This window comes from Procambarus clarkii, chromosome 23, assembly GCF_040958095.1.
Source record: "Procambarus clarkii isolate CNS0578487 chromosome 23, FALCON_Pclarkii_2.0, whole genome shotgun sequence".
Classification (NCBI taxonomy): domain Eukaryota; kingdom Metazoa; phylum Arthropoda; class Malacostraca; order Decapoda; family Cambaridae; genus Procambarus; species Procambarus clarkii.
In genome coordinates, this window is record NC_091172.1 from 10,436,043 (window position 1) to 10,447,575 (window position 11,533).

At 39.9% G+C, this 11,533-nt stretch overlaps 2 protein-coding genes across 6 annotated transcripts in view; one reads left to right on the top strand and one right to left on the bottom strand.

Annotated features, from left to right (window-relative positions):
* The window catches only part of lama (lamina ancestor), a 50,368-nt gene extending 46,801 nt beyond the window's left edge, over positions 1–3,567 (top strand). For all 5 annotated transcript variants that reach the window (XM_069329878.1, XM_045751571.2, XM_045751568.2 and 2 more), the window contains one exon: positions 2,612–3,567. In XM_069329878.1, coding sequence (XP_069185979.1) covers positions 2,612–3,203 — 592 coding nt within the window. In that variant the 3' untranslated portion in view covers positions 3,204–3,567. The remainder of the gene's footprint in view (positions 1–2,611) is intronic.
* Positions 3,568–3,658: 91 nt separating this feature from the next.
* Positions 3,659–11,533, bottom strand: part of CCT8 (chaperonin containing TCP1 subunit 8) — a 26,413-nt gene continuing 18,538 nt past the window's right edge. The window contains exons 7-9 of the mRNA XM_045751573.2: positions 11,188–11,308; positions 10,300–10,437; positions 3,659–4,171 (exon numbers count right to left, since the gene is read on the bottom strand). Of these exons, the coding sequence (XP_045607529.1) occupies positions 3,881–4,171; positions 10,300–10,437; positions 11,188–11,308 (550 nt within the window). The 3' untranslated portion in view covers positions 3,659–3,880. The remainder of the gene's footprint in view (positions 4,172–10,299; positions 10,438–11,187; positions 11,309–11,533) is intronic.

The following is an 11,533-nucleotide window of genomic DNA, read 5'->3' on the forward strand; positions in this document are numbered from 1 at the left end:
TAATATACAGACCCACTCCTCCTAATAACCCTAATGTGTATGAATACACTCTGGCTTCCTGTCCCCCAACACAATGAATTATTATTATATTATTTTAAACAGTTGAATCATTACCTTCTTTTCCTTAAAGTCAAAGGTAAACTTGATTAGCTTTTATGACTGCTGCTCCTACCTGTTGTGCACCTTTTTGCGTGGTGGATTTTGACTTAAAGGTTCTTTTCTTGATCAATCTGCTGTAATGTAATGCTATTAATTTGGTAGTTGTGGCATGGGTTGCTATGCCCCTCATGAAGGTCTTGCATTTGCCAGTCTTCTGACCCCTTTTGTAGAGTTCACTTAAATCTCTTTGTTAAGGCCTCGGTAATCATTGTCACTTCCCACTGTACCATAAATCTTCAGTGTCATCTGTAAATTTGATATGGTTTGTAATATTTTCTTCTTTGAAAAAATCTGTAGGAGCCATCTGGAAGATTCGAATCTGCATACTGGGTAAGCAGAAGCCCTAAACCACTAGGCTACGATATGCGAAAAAAAAAAAAAAAAAGTAACGCAACTTGGAATTCAGTTGAATTCTCTAGGAGTCCTGATGCTTCCACTGGAATGAAGTCGGGGTTTCACACATTACCTGCATATACTCTGGCTGTGGTACAGTATTACCTGAGGGCCACTACATCACAAAAGGCCTCGACAAGGACAAGATGTCGACAGCAAATTAAAGGTACCCCTTTGTCCTGATAATTTTGTTGTGCGGGATTTTTGAATTTGGCAGTTTTAGCATGTATGGCTTCAGTGTGTAGGCAGTTCCATGGGTTTATCAGCTTATGGGTGGTAAACCCTGCCTATCCTCTTTACACATTACATTGCTTTTCCCTCACATGCACAATCAGGCTAAACAAGGATGTAATTGAAAATGGAATCAGCTCGCAAAAGTGACGTACTGTCCTGTTTTGGGTTCTCTGGCTTAGTCTGTTGAGTTAGGAGAGTAAACTTTCAATTAAGGGTTTTCATGACATTTTGAGACCTTAGGAGAACTTCATGCTCTCCTAACCTACAAAAGGACCCATAATTTGCAGTTCTAGAAAAAAAATCCAGAATTTATTTACAAATTATAGCCTTTTTTGGCCTTAGCGCATACAAACGAAAAATGACAATTTGTAAGACGACAGGGTAGATAAACCATCTGTTGTTTTGTGTCATGCATTGTGGCTTCTTGAGCTTGAAACCAATGTTCCTTCTGTGTGTAACATGGCCTTCTGAAGAAGCTGTCCGGGTCAATATCCTCCAAATTGTTCAGTATTTTAACCCTTACAGTGGTTATCGTCAGTTGTCGATTCACAAGGTAATGTGGTTATCATATTAAGATAGTATTATCTGGGTTTTACATATATGGGGATGTTTTGCAATATGATTTAAAATATTACAATAAACAAATTCACTTAAGTGTAAGATACGACACATTCTGCATTGCTTGGAATCTTGTGGGCGGCCTCCTTTCTGGCTCTCCGTGAAGCACTGTTGGTTATCAGTTTGTTTATATTAATGGTTCTTGAGTATCATTTGTCAGTTAATAGTTTTTGTTTACTGGCCCTGGCTAATACTTAGCCCACTAAATTGTCCTTATGAGACTTATAAGCTGTCCCGCATCACACGGCTATTTCCTTAATTACTGATTGGCACTTCCAGCTCCACTGGCATCCTTTTTTTATCAACATTTGAATTCCTTTAAAACCTCCTACTTTCACTCAAAGCACCAGTGTCGTTAGATTGTTGCTCTAGCATAGCTAGCACTTCATGTCTGCCACCTTGCACTATTTCTTGGTTTTATCCCCTAGTAAATGGAGATTTGGAAAGGTGTGTGCTGGGGAAAGGGGAGGGTGTGTGACTGGGTAGAAGGGACAAGGTGTATGCTGGTTATTGAAAGGGGTGTATGGGGGAGATGAAGAGGGTGTGAGGATGTTAACAGTGACAAGAATGGTGTGTATTTAAAGTAGTAAAAAGTGATGGGAGGGGGAATCTGGATACCCTATAAAGATTCCTACCTACCTCGTGAAGCTTCTGGGGATCAACAGCCCCGTTGCCTGGTCACCAACCAGGCTGCGTGACACTGCTGCTCAGGTATTCTTTGGAGGTTTTTGTAGAGTTCCCTCTTGAATGCAGAAGCCAGCCAGTTCCTACCCATTTATTTATTCTGCAATCTGACTATTGGGCAACAATGTTTCTGGTATTGCACATAAATATCTTCAATGTACCTTATGCCCACTCGAAATGTTGCATTGGTGAAATAATCACGCAAAATGCAATAGCTGCCTATGGCAGCTTTTGCCGACATGCACCTTTTGATGCTGTAAAAGCAGCTGTATTCTGTTTAAACCAAGACCAGTACAGTCCAGTACTACATTTCTGTAATCAAGTATGCTGTAAAGTCTTCACCAGTTCTTATTTTAATACAATATTGCTTCACTTTCACTTGTGGGCATTTGGTCAAATTCCATAGTTAATATATTTATAATAAAGTTCATCATTAGTACCTAATTTTCTTTAATAATATTCCCCAAAATAATTGATGAGGTTAAGTTTTTATACACATTACATTTTGAATATTAATTTTCAGACGTAATACGCTGTGGGTACTTGAGCAACTCCCTGGTCTCATTGTTAGAGACGACCAATCTCACATCCTGCGGAAGCAATCATACTGGCCCAGCTACAATGTTCCTTTCTACCCAACCATTTTCAATCTTAGTGGTGGCCCAGCTATGGTAGAACAGTATGGAGACTGGTTTACATACGATGAAACCCCAAGAGCTCTAATCTTCAAACGAGATCATACTTCTGTTAAAAATATTCGTACAATGATAAGTCTAATGCGGTATAATAATTATAAGCATGATCCTCTAGCACATTGCAATTGCACACCACCATACAGTGCAGAAAATGCAATTTCTGCAAGGAATGATCTGAATCCCAAGAATGGGACTTACCCATTTGGTGCGCTTGGCCATCGATCTCATGGAGGTACAGATATGAAAATGACAACTGCAAAATTGGCTCTAGATCTCCAATTTCTTGCAGTTAATGGACCTACATATGACCAGCAACCAATTTTTCGTTGGAGCAACCAGGACTTTGCAAATAATACTCCACACTATGGCCATCCAGATGCTTGGAAGTTTCCAGTGATTTGTCACAAGTGGCTATGGTAAGATTAATTCATGCATTAAAAACCTTTTTAAATTTAAAAAGGTTAAGTGTACTTTTAATTTAATTTTGCAAGAAAATGTCCGATCAGTTATATAGTACTGTATTAGTACAGTACTAGGATAGGCATGTGGAAAATACTATTATTCATTTGACAGACATTGTAAACATTGACATTATATACAATGCTATTTAACTTGTTATATAACACTGCTTCCTGTTAATAAATTTTCTATACATTCTAAAAAAACATAAAACTGTATTATGTTACTTATTTGTACCAATATTAATTTAACGAAGTTGCATAGGATATTGCTTCACAACCATTTGTTTAAACCATGTATTTTGTAATAAACTTTTTTATAGCCAGCCCACTATAATTTGTAACAACCTACAAATTATAATAATCTGTGTGTGCATTGGGACAAAAGCATGTGATTAGGATGAATAAAAATTTAAATGGCTATATATACTTTATATATAAAAAAGCTCCAGCTTAAGAAAAAGGTTTAGCTTGACACGAGTGGGCTGCTGAAATTAGATACAAGCTATTCCTTTTGCTCCGGAACTAAAGCAAATTAGCAGGAATATTTTCTCCCCTGACTCGTTTTAATAAGGCAGCCAAAGTAAAGTGAAATATTAATTGAAGTGCAAAACAACATATATTAGTTTATCAACATGACTAATCATCATCAGGATCTTGTGGCCCCATTCCCCTTGGTTTTGGTCCACCAGCTCGCTTGGCCATAATAATTTGGTCTACACGAAGAATTTGGTTAGCAGCCGAAGTAGAATACTTTAAAGCCCAAAATTTAGTAAGGAATAGATCATAAATTTCCTTCTCTGCTGCATCAATAACATTAGATCCATCTCCCTCACAATCAAAGCCAGCATTTGTTTTGCCTTCGGTGTGGGCTGCTAGCAGGTTGGAGAGTGTTTCTTGATCTGATGCACCACAGTTATCAGCAAGAACCTTTGGAGAGAAAAAATAAAATTCACTATTAATATATTTGTAGTTTTAGCACTTCACAAAAGTCTTAATTGTACAGAACATTGTTTCAACCAGTGATTGGAAAATACAAAGCCTAATGTACATAAGATGCATTGAGCTTTAAGGATAATTATTAACCACTGCACTGCGCGCCTGGTTTCGGCAAAAATATTTTTAGCGCAATTGTCAAGGACATATTTTTGTTTTTATAAATATTAAGGAAAGTTAATGTCAAAATGTTTCCAAACTCGACTATTTCCATTTCAAAACCCAGAGTAATGAAAACATTAAAAACATTGAAATATAGCCTAATTAACCCTTAAATGGCGCATAGCTATATACCATTTGACACCCACAGGCGCATACCCCCCCCCCCCAAAAAAAAAAAAATTTTCTTCCTAACCTGTTAATTTGTGTTCACTGATCATGGGAAAAATAATAAAAAAATCGTAAGTGGCATATATTGCCCACTATAGGGCGGGGAAGTGTGACAAAAATCAGGCGCTGACTGAGCGTGCGTCCCAGGCGGTCTGTTGATCGCCAGCTGTCAGGCCAGAGTTTCCACAAAGAGATAATTACCTAATTATTTCAATGTCTGATTTTTCGTAGTTTTTTTTGCTGTAATATTATTCAATAGTGTGTAGTGTGATATATTTATATAATAAAATGAGTGAATCATCGCTGTACTCAAAAATATGGTGTGCATATTGTTGATTCAATTATGTTCATCAAACAGTGAACAAATACTTTGCCGGTTATTACACTATATACACAGGTTATATATAAGTATCTGCATGTTTTGTTCACCATGACACACCACTAAGTTGGTATGCTGAGTGGCAGTGGCAGGCAGTGACTGGCTGCCACTCCCTCCCTCACCTCACCTGCCACCATTCTCCACCCACCATACTGTTTTTGCTTTTATATACAGACGTTATATATAAGTATTTACATGTTTTGTTCACCATAACTGTACATCTAAGCTTGTATGGTGAGTAAAGGCAGAGAGACGTAGCTACTCACACAGTCAGCTGGTGGCGGCTGCCCTCAAGGCCAGACGCACTAATACTGTTTGTGGTGTTATTACGCTATATACACACATTATATATAAACATCTACCTGTTTTATTCACCATACTTATACAAGTAAACTGGTATGGTGCCCAAAGACCATCGTGGTCATCAGTGAACAACATGATAAGTCCTGCAGACGACGCTCCTCCCTCACCAAAATGGCGGCTCCGGCTCCCAACCTCCTACTCTCGCTATTATCTCACACTATACACACGTTATATATAAGTATCTACATTTGTGTTCACCATAGCGAACCACTAAGCTGGTATGGTGAGTGCAGTCAATAAAAGGTGGCCATACACTCAAAAGACAACGCCACCATCCTCCCTCCCACAGCATTACTCCTCCCTCCATGGCGCACAGCGCCAAATATCACCACAATCCAGAACAAGTATATTATGGCATTTTTAGGCGATGCTGTGGTCACAAGCTGAACAGCAGTGCTGTGAGCTCATGCTGCGTGCGCCAGGCTTGGTAGCTGACTCAATACTGAGGCCCCTAACACCCTGGAGTTTGGCCCACGATTTAAAAAAAAAAATGCCGTCTGTTTACAAGAGCCCTGATGAAGGTGTGGTGAACCCCGTGTATCCGCGGGCCGGTTAAATCTTGCGTAGTACTCCAAAGCATCACATGATGCGATGCGCAATTTACTGCAAGTCGGTCAAAGCATCATATGATGCGATGCGCAATTGAAGGGTTAAAAAAAATAGCCCCACTCTCAGAGCGCCTAAAGGCACTTTCCACAGTGCAGTGCTCAAAACATCCATCTAGGTCTTAATAAATGCACATTTTATGTTGATATTTTTTTTAAGTATGTTTTCTTAAGACCTTAGTATTGCTATTATTAGTATTATGTTGTATATATTAGTATATAGTATTATTACCAGCACCCAGTATCAATGGAAAACAAAAAAATTCTTACGTAGAAAATGTGCAGTTTATTTCAATCTACACATGTAAGTGATTATGATGACATTTCTGAAAATATTGAAAGACAGGAAGCCATGTCCGTAGATGCTGTTAAGATAATTTTTTTTTTAAGTAATGAAACGCATTCAATGTCTTTCTGGATAAGTCCCAGTGGCTCCCTGAAGCTATCTTTGTGATAATGCTCCCAACTACTAAGTCAAGTCAGCCATAGATTTCAGTTTGGCCTATTGGGTACCAGAGCCAGAACCTGGCCTCAGGGAGGAACAGAGCATGTGACACACCAACAAACCACCGGAAAAGCATCCAGAAAGTCACTGCAGCAACACCTGTCCAAGCTAAGCTTGTCCAGTCGGCGGTCAAACTTAAAGATGCGTTCATCAATTTTAGCGCAGGGGTTTATTTTAGGTCTAGCCTAAGATTAAAACCATTACACAGTAAATAGGGCATCCATATGATGACCCTACATATGAACAGCCACATTTAAAACAATTTGTGGACTCCCACATGTTGGTGGGTAGGCCAAAGCAACCATGAGCAAAGCACATGCCACAGCCTCGGTCACCAATGAAGAGATCAACAAGAAAATGCTAGAATCCAACGTTGATAGTGATGAAGATGATACTGATAAAGACTGTACACAACAATCAGGTACAAGTGATTCAGGCAGTGACATTGAAGAACGAGTGAGGCCTACATAACCACTGCTGCAGTCCCAGCATCTATTACAGCAACTGTGCCTCCTACTATTCCTTTACTACCATGGACATTCATGACGACCTATTTTCTGGAGTTAGTGACCAGGATTCTAATACTAGGAACTGTGCTCTGGCTAGTGGTAGGAGTTTGGAGCATTACTAGGGGATGGTATGTTGTGTCAGCACTTAAGCCTGCAAACAATACTATGTAATGTCTCTTAGGGAAACTGAAGGGAAATTGGCCTTAAGTTCAATTTAAAGTTCCCACCTTGTGCATATTATAAGATTTACATCTCCCAGCTAATGCATTGGTGTTGAGGCTGGATTCATGCCAGTGGTGTAGATGGCATTTCAAGTAGCATGCCAAGCAAATTATGGGATTTGCTTTACAATACATCCTATTTTACTGCCAACACATTATACTAAAATGATGGATGTAGCACGAAAAATAAGATCAGAAAACTAGAAAGAGTATACACATTTAGTGTGGCGGTGCTGGTCGATGACGTAACCACCGTTATCAATATATAAAAATTTACCAAAAAAATATTTACAGTACACTTAGTGTGGGATTTTTTTTTTAATTAATGTGTGCTATTCTACTGTCAATAATTTGATACTAAAACGAATGACGTAGCACGAAAAATAAGGTTAGAAAACTGGAAAGAATACAAACATTGACGTGTGACAGAGCGCTCACGGGCAACACCCGGCCGACTTGGGCCAGAACCTGGGCAGCTTAAGTGTTAATCAGTGAGCCCCATTGGGGTTCCCCTCAGAAAATGAGAGATTATATTGACATTTTAGGAAAATTATCATTCCCAGCAACTCTCGTTGCCTGAATGGCCCACATAAAATGCCCGGGGCATTTGCTGCACAAGTACTCATAAATATGTCATGGCATCATCACATTCTTTGCTTCACTACAGCCAAAATAATGCAATAATGAAATTATATTTGAATTCTCATGGTCAGGTCAGGGAATCCATTTTAACAATATTAGAATAAAATTTTTTTTAACTATTATTCTTATGTATCATGGGGGTTGTCATATGTAACAAGTACGCAGTGCAGGGGTTAATACGAAGAGCATCAAGGTCAGAGTAGTCATGCGGAAGGTTGGACAATAAACTTGTTCAAACCCAAAGAATCGAGGATTAACCCAAGACTTGCAGGCATTTCAACCATGCTAGAGGGCCAACCCATCCACAATGACCTGATGGAAGAGCAAGAAAGAGACCTAATCCAAAATCCCCAATCCCTGGATGGAGAAGGAACATATCACCTCCACCACAGGAAATGACTTGAAAGGCCCACAAATCATGAGACCATGAGCTAGCAAACTGGGCTAGACGATCCCTCGACCGTCAAAGGTAGCGAGTTGTAAAAGAGCCAGCATGAACCATGAGCAGTGGCACCTTTCTGTGATGCACAAGAACCTCTGAGTACAGAGCCCCAGTACAAAAAAACGAGAAACCAGATGACGTGACCAAAAGGAAAACAAAAACCAAGAAAATACATCCTCAGGAAAGAGGCAAAAAGGGAGGAGGCAGACAAAAATGCAAAGGACCAAGCTGAATCAAGAGACTTGGCCAGCATGGACTACCTACACACAAGACCAGCTGTCACCACCTCCCGAAGGATGGGTGCATACAACTTGGGTAATGCCGCAAAACCTAAGCTACAGGCAATAATGCCTCCCACACTTGACACTGAGCCAACTGAATCAATGTTCTCATGTATCTAATTAGACAAAAAACTAAGAGGGCCAGAAAATGCCTGACTGTTGCCAGGTGTGACTTATAACTCATCTAAAGAAAAGTCTCCAGAAAGCAAACGAAACCATGCATGAAGTTCCTACATCCCTGGAAAGAGCCAGACGTTTCGGAGCCAGAAGCAGGGGAAGGGAACAGAAACTAGGCGCACCACACTAGAAAGGGAAGGAAGAGAAGGCAGACAAAACCAAAGTGGAATTCACCAACACCAACTCTGGGGCACCCAAACAGGAACAAAACAGGAAATGCTGAATATAAGCAAAACGAACCCACGAAGTGGCAGCTGCCCGATGGGCTTCAACCTAAGAAACTGCATTAGAAAGATATGTTGAATGCAGAAAAACACCACAGGACTATGTTGCTGGGTGTCACCGACCCAACAGACATCATGACAGGCAGAAAAGATCATTACTATGTGGCACAGATGACAAATACACCTCAAAGGGAAAGTGCAGGCTTGGCAGGGCAATCCATGGTAACCACACTGAAACACTGCAGGGGATTACCAGGTCCTGAAAGAATGACCAAACAAGACACCCAGGCACTGGGAATGCTCTGGAAGAAAAGTATGCAAGAACAGCCTAGTCAATGCGGTTGTGAACGCTTGCTTTGGTTTGCTGTGTAAAAGGAGCGTGCATCCCCAGTGCACCCAACCAACTGAACTGTTCACCACAGGTCTAGATAGTCAAATGACACTTGAAATATCCAACCACCCAAGTGGTCAGGCTTCAAAAGAGCAAACTCTGAAACACCCCAGAGAAGTAATGTCAGTGGAGGGACAGCACCAAGGAAGCACCCGGGTAAGTAACCCTAAACACATACTCGAGGTGCAAGCAAGCCCAAACAGCCCCCAGAGAAGTAATGTCAGTGCAGGGACAGCACCAAGGAAGCACCCGGGTAAGTAACCCTAAACACATACTCGAGGTGCAAGCAAGCCCAAACAGCAAGCCAGTAAAAAAAAATGCTCACAAAGGTAATACAATTTAAACAAACAAGCAATGGCTTCATATGGCCCCATATGACTAAGTCATAGGATGGCTGGAACTTAGCTTAGAATTGGTTACAGCAGGACCCACATGATTGGTTGGTGACCCAGGAGCACTACAGTGGACAACCAAAGATGTCCACATAAGCAACAGTCCTGGCTTGGGAGGGTTGGGGGAGACTCTGGGGTCCCAAACTGGAGGGGCATTTATTTGGTTCCAAAAAGTTTAAGGTAGTTTCGAGTGTTGATTATTTATTTACATAGTTTTGAGGCTTTGGTTCTTTTTAATCTAGCAGTGGTTTGTATAGGTATGTTGACTGGATGCTTCCTCAGTGGGGTAGGCAGAATGTCACCAAGTTTTGTGCCTCCGTTAGGAGGCTCTTGGCCCCAGTAGACCAAATAACTCCACGACTGACTCCTAGTAACTAGGAGCAACCTCGATGAGAACTTCAGGGAGCCAAAAGGAGCTCCTCTAGAAATGACATAAAATGTCAAGAGATGTAAAAATGCATCAGGTGTGGAAAAGCTACACCTCACTATCAACATTGATAAGTAAGCACCCTTTAAATAACCCAAGTAGAGATCAAGCTCCTGAGCAGGTACTTATGGAACAATTACAGTGATTACAAAAAATAATAATTATAGAGCTTACCTTTGGGAAAACTCGAAGGGCTTCAGCAAACTTCTTAATAGCATACTGTTCTAGGCCTGGACACTGCAACCCGTACTGTTCTACAAGACGGCTCAACTCTGCTTCTGTGCTACCAGCTCCTGCTACAAACCTCCCATCCTAGAATCATTACAAATACTTTTACACTACAATTTATAACATATTTTGGGTGTCCAATTCTGCTTTTCTGTAATTACACAGAATTATCAAAAGAAGGCATTAAGCAAGTGAGACTATGTAGCTATTTATGCAGAATTTGGCCCAAACTGCAATGCATCATCCTGTTAGAGTAATAAATACAATGACAATAACGATACGCATAAAGTATTAACTTCAAAATTATAATTCATAATTGGCACGAGGAAAACTTACACGTCCAAGTTTAGGTTTTATTTGGTATCCTTGCTTCATACTTGCTATTACTTCATACAAAATACTAAGAGTATAAAATGTGGACAGGTATAATCTTTTCCAAATGAGAAATTAGTATATAAGACAATGTAAGACAAAGGTGAAAGTTAGATGCAAGAATTTTTGTGTGGGTTATGAACAAGTGGAATGCATTGAAAGTAGTTGTGAACGTTACTGCTATCCACACCTCTGAAAACAAATACAAATTTACAACTGCATCAGGTACAAATAGTGTGACAGTCCAAAGAGCTGGAACCTCCCATACAACGGTGAATTGAGTGTAAGCAGTACTGCTAACAATAACTGAGGGAAAGAAAAGATTAACAGTAAAAAAGAAAATGAACTTCCTTAGAAATTAACTTATTCTTGAGTTTGCAAAATGCCCGTTAGTGTAGAAAAAATTAATCTAAAAAAAAAATCCACTTTTCCTTCTCACTACTACACTGTGCATTATCTTACCCGACAAAGTCCTTTGAATGTGTTGACGGCATCATCTACGGCTCGTTCTATATCATCCATATAGTTATCAGTAGACCCACGAATGACTATTGTTGCAATTCGAGATTCGGCACCATCTTGCCTATTTGGGGAAAGAATAAGTATTTACAACGGTCACCATGATTCATACTATCAAGAACAAGCATGACAATTGTAACTGTAACTGTACTGTACTGGAAAGCCAAGATGTATAATGCACTACGTTCGAGAGCTAGATCTCTTTCCCATAAATAAAAATTTTATTCTGACAACTCTACACTACACAATACATATATATTAGCCTAAGGCAATGAATAACCACTATAAT